General features: G+C 38.9%; 2 protein-coding genes and 1 long non-coding RNA gene across 3 annotated transcripts; 1 reads left to right on the top strand and 2 right to left on the bottom strand.

Moving 5' to 3' along the window:
• The first annotated feature begins 363 nt into the window (after positions 1 to 363).
• Positions 364 to 2,998, top strand: LOC123046623 (uncharacterized). Its single transcript, XR_006422488.1, has 4 exons — positions 364 to 1,021; positions 1,113 to 1,257; positions 1,330 to 1,638; positions 2,766 to 2,998. It is a non-coding gene; the product is annotated as an uncharacterized lncRNA (long non-coding RNA).
• On the bottom strand, positions 2,255 to 3,030 carry LOC123046622 (norbelladine synthase). The gene is made up of 2 exons (XM_044470018.1): positions 2,774 to 3,030; positions 2,255 to 2,673 (listed from the first exon to the last, which is right to left on the bottom strand). Exons 1-2 carry the CDS (start codon positions 2,955 to 2,957, stop codon positions 2,360 to 2,362), a joined length of 498 nt encoding a protein of 165 aa, XP_044325953.1. The 5' UTR covers positions 2,958 to 3,030; the 3' UTR covers positions 2,255 to 2,359.
• Positions 3,031 to 4,767: 1,737 nt separating this feature from the next.
• LOC123046621 (norbelladine synthase) lies at positions 4,768 to 5,629 on the bottom strand. Its single transcript, XM_044470016.1, has 2 exons — positions 5,331 to 5,629; positions 4,768 to 5,229 (listed from the first exon to the last, which is right to left on the bottom strand). The coding sequence occupies exons 1-2, from the start codon at positions 5,512 to 5,514 to the stop codon at positions 4,916 to 4,918; spliced, it is 498 nt and encodes a 165-aa protein (XP_044325951.1). The 5' UTR covers positions 5,515 to 5,629; the 3' UTR covers positions 4,768 to 4,915.
• Positions 5,630 to 19,349: the final 13,720 nt, after the last annotated feature.

Consider the following 19,349-nt stretch of genomic DNA (forward strand, 5'->3'; position numbering starts at 1 on the left):
GAGTTGCGTGTTGGAGATGCCCTAAGGAGTCCTTTTTCTTTTGCGAATGAGATACCCTAAGGAGTCTGTTGTGCATGAACCATGTTGCTGTGTTGAGGCATCGCGTTTATGGTGGGACGCTCTTTTCTCTACAACTCTTGTGTGATCTAAAAGGAAATAGTAAGGGTCCTTTGTTTTTGCACGCCAAAGCAAACCATGTCATGTGTATGCAGAGTTGTACAGAAGGTGCGGTGTGCGTGACGGCGTCGGCGGCACCGGCAGAGGGGGAAACTTCTTTCGGCCAGCGCGACTCGGAGAGGGGGAAGCATTTGGGCCAGGACCAGGCGGTTGGTTTCTTCAATCTAATAGTACACTGGAGGCCCAAACCCACCCAATGGTTACGCTGCGCATCAGCATTGTTCGGCCAATTCGCTCCTCCCCCTCAAAAAAAAAGGCCAATTCGCTCCACCCTGACCAAAACCCTACCCGCCGGGGGCCAGCTCCGTCGCGGCGTTGCGGGGAGGCAGAGGCGCGAGGCGAACATCAACAGCGACTCCGCCGTCCTTCCCGCTCGACGATGCGTGGGGGGCCACGGGTCTGTGTATTGGCACGGGCCTTTCCTAAATTAAGGATAAGGTCCAATAAATCTGCTGCTGTAATTTGGTGCTTTAAGATTCTAGCACTTTCTACAACTTGGAAGCTAATATCTTCAAAATTAATCTACTTTGAATATTAGTGCCAGCTGAATTTGAATGCCATTGTGACGGTCCACTTCATGTATGTCTTAAAAGTATCTGCAAAGGGGGAAGAGAACAGAGATAGACGATATGAAACTCTGCTTGCATTTCTTTATGCAGCCCATACTGATTCTAATCTACTTCTCTGTCTTACAATTTTTTTTAAGGAAACAACAGTGTGCTGCCTATGCATTAAGAAGGAAGAGTTTTACAGGAGAGCTGTAAAATAATTATAAGAAGCTGATACCCTTAATCAGCTTGAATCCAATTTGAGCTTGAAGGAAGCTGATACTTGGCCTGCCGAGGTATGTCCATAAAAATACTACGCATGTCATATTTTTATATTAATCCGAAGGGTAAAAACATCCAAATTTTAATTCCTCCAATGTACTCCAGAATTTAGCCTCAAGATGCCTGTGGCCGTGAGAAGGCCGCAACTGAGCTGAGTTGTGCAAGCACTACACTACACCAGAGGACTTTGTCATTCACTGCTGTGTTGGCCATTTCTACAGTGTTGATGGATAATTTGAGGCCTGGAAAGGTAAATCCACCATCTCCTGAATTGATCGATCATATTACATCCATAGGCAATAATTCAGTTTGCAATTTCTAGGTGGCCACGAGAAGGCACCGGTTGCCTTCTGCGGAATGGCTTGGACCTCCACCAACCATCTGCCTGCAGAGTTGCAGAAATAGTGTGGTCTGCGTGGAGCTGTGGAGACTGTTGTTGTGTTGCAGTAGGTTAAACTGTTAAATATTGAAGTGTTGCCAAGGTCTTGATGGATAAGTGTTCCGAATAGTTTGTTGTATGGAATACATTGGTAATACAATGGCTGGCTTGAAGCTGGTGAAACTGCTACTCAGGGAGGCGTTTGTGTTGGAGGCGATGGGTATCATGCCTTCCAAGGATGCTGTGTTGACTGTGAGTATTTGTTTTCTACTGCTGATGTCTTGTTTACCAATTGGGGAGCTCTCATGAGGTGTTTTTTAGGATGACTGAGCACCAAACCAAAGTTTTTTGTATCTTCTCTTGCCACTTTCTAGTTCCTGAATTGTACTGTCTTTATTTTCTTACATCACTATTGTTTGTCTACATTTAGCTTAGTGTCTTAATTATATCAATTCTTCGGAGTGTTTTATACTGAGAATAGCACAGTTGTAAGACCCCCAGGAGTGGGATTGCCGACCATGGCTCGAACCTTGGATTAAGCCAGTTTAGAAAAAAAACAAATAATGTAATACTTACTGCAAGCTTGTGTATGAGATCATATTCTGGATATGAATATGCGATGTAAATGATTGGCATAGGCTCAATGTTTTCTGATGAAGGTAGATCGCAAAGTTCTATTCAGATGGGAATTTCGGTGCTCTGGTCTCTGGCAAAGGGTAGCCTGGGCTTTTGATTTATCATCTAGCCTTTTTTTCTTTAAAAAACGTAAAATCAACCCTTTTTGCATTGCACTCGTTCGGCGCACCATTACTGGGTCCCCAAAATTGCATCCTTTTGAGAACCATTGGAATCATACGCAATACTTGGCTATGCATGACGGCAAATGGCAACAACATCATATAATCATCCAAGAAATATAAACTGTGATACAGTGAATAACAAGATAGTGCCTCAGCGAAGGGATGCTTTGTTCTTACGGCATTTCTTCACGAGCTTGCTCAGCGCTTTTCTGTGCCTTGATATACTCTGTGATTGCTTCAGCGAGGCAAGCTAGTGCACTGGTACTGACAAAGGATGTGTTGCCTGACTTGTCGTCATCAACTTCATATTCAATGGTTGACCTTATTGTAGATGTTTTATTGGTTTGCCCTATAATCTCAATTCTCATCAAATATTTCTGAAATCCATGATCCAGAAGGCCTCCTTCTACTATTATTGCCTCCTTGACATAGTTTTCATGGTCAATCTTGATGAACTTTTCCTTTTGATATTCTAATGGAGCAACCCCTAGCAACATGAACCACGAAAATTGAAATTACTGAAGCTGATGCATATATTACGAAGCCAAAAAAAGGCATAACTGAAGTACATGTGTTCAGGTTCTAACCATGAGAAAAGGTGAGATGCAAAACTGTCCCGACACCGCCATCTCCTTCAACAAGCTTGGCCTTTTTGAAGATATCGGGAAGCAATTGAGGAACTACCTGGCTAATACCGAGACCTCGATACATCTCCCATACCTCCGCCGCGGGGAGGCCTGTCTCGAAGTCATGGCAAAGGCTACCTTTCATTGCTTCTATGAGCTCTGGGTGGAATGCCAAAGATTGCACGGTGAGTTCTAGATTCTCGGTACACAGATTTATAGGTCATTACGTTCTTAGAATATGTGGCTGACAGATTGAGGTGACACCCCCAGAACATGACAAGTCTGAATGAGTAGTTAACAATAAAGTGCCAGGCCTGCCAGGTTGCCATCAATTTGAGTTACATCTTATCTTCATTTGGCTTGACTTGTCATAGCAACAAAATGCCTGTGCATGAGTATCTTTTTCGAGGTGCCATGTCACCATCAATCTAAGTTATATCTTGTCCTTGTTCAACGTAACTGGCCATAAGAACAAAATGCCTATGAACGAGACTCTTTTCCAAGTATGTGAAGATACATCATGAAATTTAAGGTAAATTTTATCATCAAAAAGGGTTACCCCAGCTTCATTAACGAAAGGAAGTTAAGGTACATGGACTGCACAATATCTGTGTATCACTATGTGTGGCGTTCATATGCTCAAACATTCTATCCTATTATGTTTCATCATTAGTCTGATCGGGCTCTCAAATTCACACATAATATTTGTGTAAGGAAAATAACTTGGAATCATATTTTTATCTGTTTTCAAGTATTGATACACTTTGCGCTGAGCTATTGCAAGAATTAATTGCTCTGAGCAACCTTCTGCTCCTTGATGTATCCTGCAATTTTCTCAGCAGTTGCAGCCATAGGTGCGTTACTGACCATAGCTTCAAGCTCAGGGTGCCCTTCATCAATCTCATACTCAATAGTACTCCCTCCGTCCCATAATGTAATGTAGTTTTTTGGCACTAGTGTAGATCTTGTTACTCAAGAACTGGGTCCTTTCCCGATGAATTTAAACCTGACCATGTAATAGAGGAACCCGAGCTTCAGAATGTCTCCGTTGATCATTTCTGCTTCCTTGATGTAGTTTTCATTGTCGACCTTGATGAATTTCTCCAGGCCAGGAATCCCTAGCAAGCATCAAGCAGTTACTTGACCAGTATACTCATTCGCAGCATCGCTCTGGTCTCTGGTCAGTCATGTTTGCAGATTGCGGTGTTGAACTTTGGCGGACTAGAAATGACACAGTTTTCAACAGAATACAGACTCCCACTGTGGTGAGCAAAGTCAGGATTTGTGACAACCTTAGGCTGTGGAACTTCCCTTCAAGGAAGGATTCATAAAAGGCCGTGCTTCTCGCCCGGGTCAATAAATTTACAGTCGATCAGGGCTTCTTTTCTGGTTTTCAGTCCAGACCTCGGCCAGGTCTTTTGTGATTTCTAGTTTATTCTTGTTCGTTTTGATTCTTCCTTCAATCTTTTGGCTGTTTCCAGACCCCCAGTCTGTCCCCCTCTTTGTGCTTCCCGCCCCCTGTGGCTTTTCTGAATTAAGGTAGGAGCTACCTTCTCTAAAAAAATATATTTAAGTGTTTTATACCGAAATATGTTTTTAAAATAAATGCATAGAGTTAAGTCGGTTTAGAAAAAGAAGGATGCAATACTTCATGCAAACTTGTATGTGAGATCATATTTTGGAATTTGGATGTGAATATGTGATGTAGTACATAATTAGAGTAGGCCCAAGAATTCCTGCTGAAGGTTGATCGTCTCATTCAGATGGGAACTTTGGCAACATGGCTTCTGGCAAAAGGGTATAGCCTGGGATTTTGTTTTATCAGCTATCTATTTTCCCAAGAGTATGAAATCGACCCTTTTTTGCATCACACTCATTTGATGCACCATTATTGTGTCCCCAAAACTGTATCCTGTTGAGAACCATCAAAATCATCGACAATAGTTGACTACACATGACTGTAAATTGCAGCATGATTATATAATCATCCAATAGATATACTATGAATAACAAGTCCAAGAACTACAAACAGCAATACAGCGAATAACAAGCTATAAAGGAAGTTGCTCTTAACTTATTTTACACTGAGGGGATGCTTTGTTCTTACAACGTTTCTTGATGAGCTTGATCAGCGCTTTTCTGTGCCTTGATATACTTGGTGATGGCTTCAGCAATAAAAGCCACACCACTGGTACTGACGAAGGATGCGTTATCCGTCTTGTCGTCATCAATTTCATATTCAATGGTTGATCTTATTGTAGATGTCTCATTTGTTTGCCCTATAATCTCAAATCGGACCAAACATTTCTGAAATCCATGATGTAGAACGCCTCCTTCTACTACTAGTGCCTCTTTGACATAGTTTTCATTATCAATTTTGATGAACTTTTCTTTTTGATATTTGAACCCAGGAATTCCTAGCAACATCAATCACCAAAATGAAATTACCTGAAGCTGATGCATCTACTGTGAAAGCCAAGAAAAGGCATAACTGAAGTGTATGTGTTCAGGTTCTAACCAGGAGAGTAGGTGAGATGCAAAACTGTTCCGACGCCGCCATCTCCATCGACAAGCTCGACCTTTTTGAGCATATGGGGAAGCAATTCAGGGACCAACTGGCCAATACGGAGGCCTCCATAGATCTCCCATACATCGGCTGCGGGGAGGCCTGTCTCGAACTCATGGCAGAGGCTCCCTTTCATTGCTTCTGTGAGTTCTGTGTGGCTTGCCAAAGATTGCACAGTGAGTTCTAGCCTCTCGCTACATGGATTTTTTTCTGTGTAGAACACAAGTCATCGCAGTTGTTGGAATATGTGGCTGACAGGCTGAGATGTCACCGCCAGAACATTACAGTGTGAATAGACAATTTATGTTAAAAGAAATCTGGTGTTTATATGATATAGTCAACCAGAAGGTTTGCTTACTTGTTTGCCTAGTCATGATGTCTCAAAAAAAAACACTAAGTTGTGTGATTTTTCCAGTACTAATGATAATGATTTTATTAGTACTTGATTGCTCCTCCTAAGGCTGGACGTTCGGTAGAAACCAAAAAGTTCGGTTTTTATTGTCAGTCTTTTATGAAAATCGGTTTCCAAATTGCTAACCGAAAACAGCACAAAAATTTTGAAAACCAAAAATTCAGTTAACCAAGAAATTCGGTTTGGTTTCAGTTTATAACGAGGTGGAAGCTTGAGTTGTTCTCAGCATGTTTCCAGCAGTGTATTTTGCCTCAGGCACCCGGCCTTGTTAAGTAGCTGAACTCCTCGTGTAGCTAGGCGAGGTGGGACAAATCCAAGTGTGGTGTACTGGCGAGCCAACATGTGGTTGGATGGTTAGAGGGACTGTGGTATCCCCAGCCCATCAAGGTTCAAATCCTGGTGCTCGCATTTATTTCTGGATTTATTTCAGGATTTTCGGCGATGTGCATTCAGTGGGAGGAGACGTTCCCGTCGACGACGAGGCGCCTACGGTGACTTCGTAAATCTCAAGATGATATGCCGGCTCAGTTTTTCGAGGTGCTCATAGGGATAAGGTGTGCGTGTGTGCATTCATAGAGGTGAGTGTATGCGCGTGTATATGAGCGCTCGTGTCTGTACTGATGTTCAAAAAAAAAAATTGTGGTGTACTGGTAGTGTGGCATGGCCTTTTTTTTTTTGGAAAATGGTAGTCTGGCACGGCTGGGAGGAACTATGATGCAAAAGTGTGGGCCTGGTTAGCTGAATTATGTGGCCGGCCCATCAAGTGTCTCGCACGCACGCATGCAGCCACGTGCATCGCACCAAGTTCCATGGGATTTCCTATTTGGCGCATATGCGCCCGCTTGCGAACCGGCGCCTGAAGGGCTCGCGCGATGGGCTGGCCCAATAGCTTTTTTCTGTGTTAGATGTGATTCGAACCAGGAAGCTCGTCAACAATAGGTTAGCTAGGTGGCTTGGTTTGTGCATGTGCGCTTAAACTAAGAGGGCGGGGCTCGAGTCCGCACAACCCAATTTATTTCCCCCCTCAAAAAAAAAAAAAAAAGAACCAGGAAGCTCGTGCACGTAGTACCGCGGGTGCAACCAGCACGCCAACACACCTGCTTTGTTTAGAATGAACTTTTACTTTCTTTTACCTTTTTCTGTTTTCCTTTTTTCCTTTTCCGTTTTCTGTTTTTTCCTTTTTCTTCTTCCGAGTTCGATAAACCTTTTTTTTCAAATCGATGACCTTTTTTTCAGATTTGTGAACTTTTTTTCAAATTCGATGAACTTTTATTCAAATCCGATGAACTTTTTTCAAATCTGATGAACTGTTTTCAAAATCGATGAACTTTTTTCAAATTTGATGATTTTTTTTTAAAATTTGACGACCTTTTTTCCAAATTCAATGAACTTTTCTTCAAAATCAGTGAACTTTTTTCAAATCCGATGAACTTTTTTTCAAAATCGATGAACTTCTTTAAATTTGATGATTTTTTCTTCAAAATCGATGAACTTTTTTCAAATTTGATGAACTTTTTTTCAAACCCGATGAACTTTTTTCGAAATTTGATGAACTGTTTTTCATTAAAGAAAATAGACAGTTTCTAAATTGTTTGCAAATAACTCAAAAATCGAAGTGGTGTAGTAAATGGTTGTATTAGTCCTAATACAGTTTGCAATGCTTTTGTTCACTAGCATTCTGGTGCTCTAGTGGTTAAGCTAAGCAGCGGCAGGGGTGTATGGCATGAGATCAATTCCCTGTGGCGCTAATTTTGCAGCGCCAAATAGGACCTCCCAAGTTCCATAGCGAACTGGCCGCTAGGAGTTCGGTTTTTGTTTCGGTGATCGGTATAAAACCGAACTGACCGGTTACAATTCGGTTAGTAAAAGTGAAAACTGAATTTTCCTGTAGTGATAAGAAAAACCGCGTTTTTTTGGTTTCGGTATCAGTTCGGTCTTCGGTTCATCGATTTTAATGCCGCTTTGCTAAATCTCGTTATAAAAGAACAATTTTCTGGTAGTCCTAATGAAGATGTTGCATCCCATCTTAACATTTTCGTTGAATTGTGTGACATATAAATATAAAAGAAGAAAGATGTGGATGATGATATTGTCAAATTAAAATTATTTTCGTTCTTATTACGAGATTGTGCTAAAACTTGGTTTCATCTTTACCACATAATAGTATTGATTCTTGGGATAAGTGTAAAGATGCTTTTATTGCCATGTATTTTCCTCCCCCAAAAATTATTTCTCTTAGAAACTAAATTATGAATTGTAAGCAACTTGGACATGAACATGTTGTCGAATCTTGGGAGAGGATAAAATTAATGTTAAAAAATTTCACAATTCATGGCTTAAGTTTATGGATGATCATACAAAACTTTTATGCGGGATTAAATTTTCTCTAGAAATCTTTTGCATCCCGCCGCGGGTGGTACCCTTATGAAAATTATGCTAGGAGAAGCTACAAAATTTCTTGATAATATTATGACAAATTATTCACAACGGCATACTGAAAGAACTCCTACTAGTAAAAGAGTAAATTCTGTTGAAGAAATTAGCACTTTGAGTGATAAAGTTGATGCGCTTACGAAAATGGTTGTTACTAAGAGTGCCCATATTGATCCTAATGATGTGTCTTTGTCTACTTTGATTGAGCAAATAATGATGCCGAGATGTGAATTTTTGTCTTGCGATTTTTTTTAAATAGTAATGCTTTTAATCATAGGCCATTTTCTGGAAATTCCTCTAATAATTATGGCAATTCCTATGGTAATAATAATAATAATAATAATAATAATAATAATAATAATAATAATAATAATAATAATAATAAATGCCCTCTGATCTTTAAAGCAATATAATTTTTTTTATTAACGCGCAAAAAGTTTTCAATACTACGATAGAGGAAAAATTGAGTAAACTTGATGATATATCTAGGAGCATGTATAACTATTCATGATGTGGAAAACCTTAAATCTAAGATTTTGCCACCTAAACTTGATATTAATGAATCCATTAAAGTTCTTTATGTTTCCATGTATGAAAGTAAAGAAATAACCGCTAGGTTGAGGGCTAGGCGAGAATTCTTACAAAAAGCAATTCCACCCGGTTTTTACGGCAATTATGATTAAGATATTAAAATGATTGGCGTAACATCTATTGGATCTTTGTTTAATGATATAGAACTTGATTATAATGAGACTGGAGATGAGTCAACTTTAGCTAGAAGGCATCCCCATGATTCGAAGGGTGATGATCTTAATGAATTTTTTTTGATAAAAGTGGGTTTGGAAAGGTCAAAATTTTAAATAGCGATGTGCCCACTACTTTGGATTTCAATGACTTTAATTATGATAGTTGTTCTTTAATTGAGTGTATTTCCTTGTTGCAATCCATGCTAAATTCACCCAATGCTTACGCGCAAAATAAAACTTTTACTAAACATATCGTAGAAGCTATGACGAAAGCTTTAGAAGAAAAGCTAGAATTGGAGATTTCAATACGTAGGAAATTATATGACAAGTGGGAACCTACCGTTAAAGTTAAAACTAAAAATTACGAGTGTAATGTTTTATGTGATTTGGGTGCTAGCGTTTCCACAATACCAAAGTCTCTATGTGATGTGCTCGATTTTACCAATATGGATGAATGTTCTCTTAATTTGCACTTAGCGGATTCCACCATTAAGAAACCTTTGGATAGAATAAATGATGTTCTCATTCTTGCAAATAGGAATTATGTGCTAGTTGATTTCATTTTTCTTGATATTGATTGCAATCCGTCTTGTCCCATAATACTTGGTAGACCGTTCTTACGAACCATATGTGCGAATATTGATATGAAAGAAGAGAATATAAGATTTCAATTTCCATTAAAGAAGGGTGTGGAACACTTTCCTAGAAAGAAAATTAAGCCACCATATGAATTCATTATGAGGGCCACCTATGAAATCAATTTGAAAGATGGCAACACTTGAAACTATGCATTACGCCTAGCTAGGGCGTAAAACAATAGCGCTAGTTGGGAGGCAACCCAATAGTTATCTTTATTTTTCTTGCTCTTTTTCTGTTTTTGAGTGTGCACATAATTATGCTACTGTTATGGTTGTGTTTTATGTTTTAATTAGCATTTGTGCCAAGTAAAGCCTTTGAGATGATTTTGATGATAGTTGATTTGATTCTATGAAAAAATAGAAACTTTTGCGCCAAGTAGCAGAATTGTTTAAATTCACCGGAATGTGCTTTTGATCTGAATTTTTTACACATGATTTATATACAAATTTCCCACGTTTTCCTAATTTTTCAGGATTTTCAGAGTTACAGAAGTAAAGTCATAATTCAGGTTACTACAGATTGTTTTTGGCAGATTTTGTTTTTGTTGCATTGTTTGATTGTTTTGATGAAACTATGGATTGTATTGGGGGGTATAAGCCATGGAGAAGTTGGAATACAGTAGGTATAATTCAATAATTAAAATATGAATGGGTTGACAATAGTACCTAAAGTTTGTAATTTGGTTATTATACTGACGGATCTCACGAAGGTTTGTTGATTTTTGTGTCTAAAGTTTTCAAGTTTTGAGCGAGACTCGATGGATGAAGGAATAAGGAGTGGCAAGAGCCTAAGCTTGCGAATGCCCGAGGTACCCCCAAGGTAATATTCAAGGACTCCCAAGAGCCTAAGCTTTGGGATGCCCCGGAAGGCATCCCCTCTTTCTTCTACCAACCATAGGTAACATTACTTTGAGCTATATTTTTATTCATCACATGATATGAGTTTTGCTTGGAGCATCGTGTATTATATTAGTCTTTGCTTTGTTTGCTTTTTAGTTTGTCACAATCATCCTTGCTGGACACACCTATTTGAGAGGGACACACATTTATCGTGATTTGTTAGAATACTTTATGTGCTTTACTTATATCTTTTGAGCTAGGCAGTAGCTCTAGTACTTCACTTACAACCTTCTAAGTATGGTGGTGATTATATTTTGAAGAAATACATGCACTCTCATGCTTCACTTATATTATTTTGAGAGCTGGTAATAGTGATGGTAATATGCACAAGATATGAATTTGGTCCTAATGTGATGGATATTCAAGAAGGATATAATAAAAACTTTCATATAGATAACTGTATATGATAAGCTTGATTCCTTGCAATAGTTTTGCGATATGAAGATGATAATATGTGAGTGGTACTAGTGAGTAATTGTGGTTTAGTAAGAATATTGGTGTTAAGGTTTGTGATTCCCTATGCATGCACGTAAAGTCAATAGTTATTTAACGAAGTTATAGCCTACTTATGGTGCATTATTTCAGTGTTAATTATGTTCAATGCATGTTTATGACCGTTTTCGTTTTTCGGTTGGTCAATTCTCGATCTATTTGCTAGCATCTATTTGTACTAAGCGGGAATGCTGCTTGTGCATCCAATTCTTTAAACCTGAAGTTGTGCCATATGAGTCCACCATACCTACCTATATGCGTCATTTACATGTTGTTCCAAGTAAATTTGCATGTGCCAACTCTAATCATTCAAAATAATTTTTTGTTTTGTGTGCCTGTACCGCTCATGAAGCGACAGGGGATAGCCAATATCTTTCATGCTAGGTGGGTTATTCTCACGATTATTTCACTTGTCATTGCACAAGAAAGTGGCAGTTAATAGGGTGATGCCCAGTCCCATAGTGAAATAATAATAATAATAAATTCCTCGGAAAGTTGAAAGTTTGGAAGGCACCCGTGAATACGGCTAGCCATGGATTGTGAAAGAATGGTGAAAAGGAAATGAACTTTATTTTCTATTTGGGAACCGCCTATAATGTGTCTAGCATGGAAGATTTTGGGAATTTTCAGCCGTGACGTTGACAGGAAAAGCATGCCTCTCAAAATAATTTTTATCTCTGTATTTTAAACTTTGAGCTCTGGCACCTGTGCAAATCTATGCTTCCCTCTGAGAAGGGCCTATCTATTTTACTTTAATGCATTATTATTTAAAATTTGAGTTTTCACCTTCTCCTATGACACCAACTAGGGAGCACTATTGTCATACTTGTGCAGTGGATGTAGTTAATATTGAGTGTGTTTCATGAACGGATCAATGATTGAGCATAACGAGCTAGGGATGACTTTCTTTAGCATTGATATTTTCAAAGACATGATTATTTGTTGGTATGCTTGATATTTGTTGGTATGCTTGAGTATTTATATCTTTATGTCAAACTACAGATTGTTGCTTTGAATCATTTGTATCTCAATATTCAAGCCACAAAAGAAAGATTACATGATGAATATGATAGGTAGCATTCCACATCAAAATTTCTGTTCTTATCATTTACCTACTCGAGGATGAGCAAGAATTCAGGTTGTGCAAAACCAAACTGAAACCATAAATTGAACCAAAAAAAAAAACAAACTGAAACTTTGTTTTTTTAGGTTCTGGTTTCAGTTTCAGTTTCCAAATCTATAAAACATTTAAACTTCGGGTTTTCCGGTTAAAAACCGAATGGTTTTCGGTTAAATAAAAAAAAATAGCTTCCGTGTGCAGAAAACAACCAAAGCTATGAGTGAAACCCTTCACCTGCCCTTGCCTTTATAGCTCTCCGCCCACCACTTCCTGTCTCCGCTTACTGATGTGGGACAAAACAATACTTCCTTCTCTCGAGGCGATTGCATCAGTTCTTGTCTCAGTGTTTGGGCCTCAAATATTCCAGCCCACGTCGGTGCTTGTTCAATTCTGTTGAGCCTATCGTTTAACCTGGGCACTTGGTGCGGTTGGTCGCTACTTTGCTCTACTAAAAAAAGTTGTTCATACTGCTTCTATACCACCAAACCAATGCTACTTTTTTTGAACTAAAACTAGTGCTACTTAGTAGTACTTAGTACTTGCCCTCAAAGAAAAAGAAATACGCTAGTGCACCACCGGCGTACGTAAATACATATGCCATGGACCAAATCATGTCTTCTGCCATCTAAATTATAATGATCTAATCTACATACACAGTTCTTAGTTCGCATACATCACAAGAAATATCTGACTAAAAAATCATGTGTCATTCAAAAGTTCGCGTAAACTTTGGTTATTTTGGTTATTACCGAAAACAGACCAAAAATAAATGGTTATTGCCGAAACCGAACCGTTTCTCTCTCTCTCTCTCTCTCTGTGTGTGTGTGTGTATAACCATATAAACCAAAGTATAAAAACTGTATAAACCGAACCGAATCAAACTGAATGCACACCATGAGAAGGAATTAAGTTTGGGGATGCTTGCTACGTCTCCAATGTATCAATTGTAGTATCAATGCTATTGTAGTATCAATTTTTCATTGTTTCATGCTATTAACCTATCAATACGTTGATACATAATTGCATATAATTTCATATAAAACATCCAAGATTGATACTACAATTGCATATAATTTTTTACTGTTCCATGCTATTGTAGTATCAATCTTGGATGTTTTATATGAAATTATATGCAATTATATATCATTTTTGGGACTAACCTATTAACTTTGTGCCAAGTTCCAATTGTTTTTTTGCCTGTTTTTGGTTTTCTAGAATATGAGTACCAAATGAAGTAGATGATGCACTTTGGGCTTATAGAACAGCATATAAAAAATCCTATGGGTATGTCTCCTTATAAAATGGTTTATGGAAAAGCTTGTCATTTGCATCTTGAGTTAGAACATAAAGCATACCGGGCAGTTAAAGAACTCAACTATGATTTCAAACTTGCCGGTGAAAAGAAGTTATTTGATATTAGCTCTTTAGATGAATGGAGAACCCAGGCTTATGAAAATGCAAAATTATTCAAAGAGAAAGTTAAAAGATGGCATGACAAAAGAATCCAAAAGCATGAGTTCAAAGTCGGAGAATATGTTCTTTTGTACAACTCTCGTTTTAGATTTTTTGCAGGAAAGCTCCTCTCTAAATGGGAAGGCCCATATGTCATCGAGGAGGTTTACCAGTCTGGAGCCATCAAAATAAATAATTTCGAAGGCACTAACCCGAAGGTTGTCAACGGACAACGAATAAAGCATTATATCTCAGGTACGCCTATCAATGTTAAAAGTAATATTATCCAAACTTTGACACCGGAAGAACACATAAAAGAGTCCTTCCGAAACACCCCAGAATTGTCAAAATAAGGAGGTACGTGATACGGTAAGTAAACGATCTCCAAAAAATCCGCAAAAATATTTTTTGTTAGTTTTGGAATATTTTAGAATTTTGGAAATAAAGAAACTCCCAGGAAACGTCCCCTGGTGGGCATAAGACACCAGGGCGCGCCAGGAATGCCTGGTGCGCCCAGGTGGGTTGTACTTACCCGGGGCACCTTCCAAACTCTGTTTTTCTTCTGTATACTTGTCTTGCAAGATAAATTTTTTATATATACTTCCCGAACCCGTTAACCACCGTATCGCAAATAAATCCTTTGTTCTCTTTTCTTGCTGTTCCTGGTCAGATTTATCAAGCCAGGCATCACGTATTCCTACTCCTCCAACAACATGGAATAAGATGCTTGGCTGATGAAGATCAAGACAAAAAGGGAGGATCTTATGGACGCTGTCAAGGGAGGCAAGGGCAAGGAAGCTACCGCAAATCCATCCCCGGTGACAGCACAAGTAGTGCTAGCCGAGGAGGAGGAAGAAACTTCTTCACCACCAAAGGAGAACTGAGTATCGGGTGTGGGCACTCCCCTTGGCTTCCGCCAAGCTTGGGGGAGGTGCCCTGGTATCGTATCATCCCACTATATTTTTGCTTTTACTTATCTTAGTTCGATCTTTTTGCTTTAGATGAAATGAAGTTAGTTTGATCCTTTCTTATTCGACAGTCTGCTTATGATCTATCCTCGTAATCATGTGCAAATAATGTTAGTCCAAGTTTTGATTTCTTTACTTTCATGTTGCAAATAAAGAAAAGAAATAAGAAAGGAAGAAAAAAAAGAAGGAAATAAATCAATAAGATCATACAATAATCCTATGGTAGGTGATACCACCACATAAGGAAAAGTATAAGTAGGAGATGTTATTAGAGATTGACAAACAGAGCATTAGTCAATGATGCAACTCATGAAAGAACTAATAAGGGAAGAGAATATTCGCATATAAATATACTATCCTAGAAATCTTTTGTGATTGTGAGCCCTCATCAAAATATAATATGCCAAAATTGTTGATGTTGGACAAGGAAGACAACTTAATAATTTATGTATATTTATATTCACATAGAAGTGATATTGTCATAGATCATTTAACATGTGATGCTTGCCCCCTATCTTTGCTAGCCAAAAAAATTCCGCACCAAGTAGAGATACTACTTGTGCATCCAAAACCCTTAAACCCAAATCTTTTTCAAGTGTCGACCATACCTACCTATGGATTGAGCAAGATCCCTGAAGTAAGTTGTCATCGGTGCAAAAAGGCAATAAAAATTGCTTCTAAATATGTGAGATCATTAGTGTAAGAGAAAATTGAGCGTTGTACGAACTTGGATGACAAAGAATAAAAGCGACAGACTGCTTAATAAAGGTTGTCATCTTAAGGGGCAATACAATATGACGTTCTCTTGCACTAAGGTATTGAGCATGCAAACAAATAAGCGCATGGCAACCTCTGCTTCCCTCTGCGAAGGGCGTATCTTTTACTTTTATGTATTTACTTTTATGCAAAGAGTCAAACTTTTCCTTTTATTCCTTTTTATTTTCTCTTTTGGCAAGCATCATGTGGTGAGTAAAGATCTAGGCACATATGTCCAGTTGAATATAGATAGCATGAGTTATTATTGTTGACATCACCCTTGAGGTGAGTATGTTGGGAGGTGAAACTATGAGCCCCTATCTTTCTAGGTGTCCGGTTGAAATGTTTTGCTCATGGGTACGAGGTGAGTGTTAGCAATCATAGAAGACTATATGATGGTTGAGTATGTGGACTTGCTAAAAGGCTCCGATACGTGAGTCTTCCTGAAAAGATGACGAATTGTAGTTGCAAAGTTGACTGAGAACATAGTTTGTTGGTTTTAATAGATTTTTTTCCTTATACTTCGATTATGTGATGAACTATTACTTATTCATGGGAAGTATATGATGCAAGTTCAATGATAAAAGTCCTATGTTCAATTTTGTTGCTGTTATAATAATCAACATGATGCTTCTATGTCCTTATTTTTTGTTTTTATCGACACCTCTTTCTCAAAGCATGTGGACATGTTTTTCGATTTCGATTTTCGCTTGAGGACAAGCGAGATCTAAGCTTGGGGGAGTTGATACGTCCATTTTGCATCATGTTTCCTTACTGTTATTTATATTTTTTATCCATAATAATTCTTTTTGGAGTAATTCTAATGCCTTTTCCCTCATAATTTGCAAGGTACACACTAAGAGGGAGAATTCTGGCACCTAGAAATCTAGACCTGAAAAAGCTACATCAGGCTACCTATTCTGCACAACTCCAAACAAGCTGAGCCTTCACGGAGAATTTTTATGGAATATTTAAGGAATACTAGAGAAAATAACTACCAGAGGGGGCCCACCAGGTGGGCACAACCCACCTGGGCGCGCCAGGGAGCCCAGGCGCGCCCTGGTGGGTTGTGGCCTCCTCGGCCCACCTCTAGTGCCCATCTTCTGGTATATAATTCATTTTGACCTAGAAAAATAAAGGAGAGGACATTTAGGACGAAGCACCGCCACCTCGAGGCGGAACTTGGGCAGGAGCACTTTTGCTCTCTGCCGAGGGAACTTCCCTCCCGGAGGGGGAAATCATCGTCATCATCATCACCAATAACTCTCCCATCTTGGGGAGGGCCATCTTCATCAACATCTGCACATCACCATCTCCTCTCAAACCCTAGTTCATCTCTTGCGTTCAATCTTTGTATCAAAACTATAGCTTGGTGCACGTGGGTGACTAGTAGTGTTGATTACATCTTGTACTTGATTACTATATGGTTTATTTGATGGAAGATTATATGTTCAGATCCATTATGCTATTCAATACCCCTTTGATCTTGAGCATGTTTATCATTTGTGAGTAGTTACTTTCATTCTTGAGGTCACGGGAGAAATCATGTTGCAAGTAATCATGTGAACTTGATATGTGTTCGATATTTTGATGGTATGTATGTTGCCATTCTCTTAATGGTGTCATGTGAACGTCGACTACATGACACTTCACCATATTTGGGCCTAAGGGAATGCATTGTGTAGTAGTTATTAGATGGTGGGTTGCGAGAGTGACAGAAGCTTAAACCCCAGTTTATGCGCTATTCCGTAAGGGGCCGATTGGATCCAAAAGTTTAATGCTATGGTTAGAATTTATTCTTAATACTTTTCTCATAGTTGCGGATGCTTGCGAGAGGGTTAATCATAAGTAGGAGGTTTGTTCAAGTAAGAACAACACCTAAGCACCGGTCCACCCACATATCAAATTATCAAAGTACCGAACACGAATTAAGCCAACATGATGAAAGTGACTAGATGAAATTCCCGTGTACCCTCAAGAACACTTTGCTTATTATAAGAAACCGTTTTGGCCTGTCCTTTGTCTCAAAAGGATTGGGCTACCTTGCTGCACTTTTTTACTACTATTGTTACTTGCTCGTTATAAATTATCTTGCTACCAAACTACTTCGCTACTTACAATTTTATCACTTGCTGACATTACCTTGCTGAAAACCACTTGTCATTTCCTTCTGCTCGTTGTTGGGTTCAACACTCTTACTTATCGAAAAGAGCTGCAATTGACCCCACACACTTGTGGGTCATCAGACAACACATGTCTATGGCTAGGAAACTTAACTATCTTTGATTAACGAGCTAGTCAAGTAGAGGCATACTAGGGACACAGTGTTTTGTCTATGTATTCACACATGTATCAAGTTTTCGGTTAATAAAATTATAGCATGAATAATAAATATTTATCATGAATAAGGGAATATAAAATAACAACTTTATTATTGCCTCTAGGGCATATTTCCTTCAGTCTCCCACTTGCACTAGAGTCAATAATCTAGATTACATTGTAATGATTTTAACGCCCGTGGAGTCTTGGTGCTGATCATGTTTTTCTCATGGAAGAGGCTTAGTCAGCGGGTCTGCTATATTCAGATCCGTATGTATTTTGCAAATCACTATGTCTCCCTCCTTGACTAGATCACGGATGGAGTTGAAGCGTCTCTTGATGTGTTTGGTCTTTTTGTGAAATCTGGATTCCTTCGCCAAGGCAATTGCTCCAGTATTGTCACAAAAGATTTTCATTGGACCCGATGCACTAGGTATTTCACCTAGATCAGATATGAACTCCTTCATCCAGACTTCTTCATTTGCTTCTTCCGAAGCAGCTATGTACTCCGCTTCACACGTAAATCCTGCCACGACGCTCTGCTTGGAACTGCACCAACTGACAGCTCCACCATTCAATATAAATATGTATCCAGTTTATGACTTAAAGTCATCCGGATTAGTGTCAAAGCTAGCATCGACGTAACCATTTATGACGAGCTCTTTGTCACCACCATAAACGAGAAACATATCCTTAGTCCTTTTATGCTATCCAGAAATTCTACATCATTTCCAATCAACAATATGTCATCCACATATAATATTAGAAATACAATAGAGCTCCCACTCACTTTCTTGGAAATACAGGCTTCTCTGAAAGTCTGTATAAAACCATATGCTTTGATCACCTCATCAAAGCGTATATTCTAACTCCGAGTTTCTTGCACCAGTCCATAAATGGATCGCTGGAGCTTGCACACTTTGTTAGCACCTTTAGGATCGACAAAATCTTTTGTTGCATCATATACAACTCTTCTTTAAGAAATCCATTAAGGAAAGCAGTTTTGACATCCATTTGCCAGATTTCATAATCATAAAATGCGGCAATTGCTAACATGATTCGGACAGACTTAAGCATCGCTATGGGTGAGAAGGTCTCATCGTAGTCAACTCCTTGAACTTGTCGAAAACCTTTCGCGACAAGTCAAGCTTTGTAGGCAGTAACATTACCATCAGCGTCAGTCTTCTTCTTAAAGATCCATTTATTCTCTATGAGTCGCCGATCATCGGGAAAACCCACCAAAGTCCACACTTTGTTCTCATACATGGACCCTATCTCAGATTTCATGGCCTCAAGCCATTTATCGGAATCTAGGCTCATCATAGCTTCTTCATAGTTCGTAGGTTCATCATGGTCAAGCAACATGACTTCCAGAACATGATTGCCGTACCACTCTGGTGCGGATCGTGCTCTGGTTGACCCACGAGATTTAGTAGTAACTTGATCTGAAGGTTCATGATCATTATCATTATCTTCCTCTCTAGTTGGTGTAGGCATCATGGGAACGGATTTCATGGATGAGCTACTTTCCAAATTGAGAGAAGGTACAATTACCTCATCAAGTTCTACTTTCCTCCCACTCACTTCTTTCGAGAGAAACTCCTTCTCTAGAAAGGATCCATTCTTAGCAACAAAGATCTTGCCTTCAGATCTGTGATATAAGGTGTACCCAACAGTTTCTTTTGGGTATCCTATGAAGACACACTTCTCCGATTTGTGTTCGAGCTTAACAAGT

This window comes from Triticum aestivum, chromosome 2B (assembly GCF_018294505.1).
Source record: "Triticum aestivum cultivar Chinese Spring chromosome 2B, IWGSC CS RefSeq v2.1, whole genome shotgun sequence".
NCBI lineage: Eukaryota > Viridiplantae > Streptophyta > Magnoliopsida > Poales > Poaceae > Triticum > Triticum aestivum.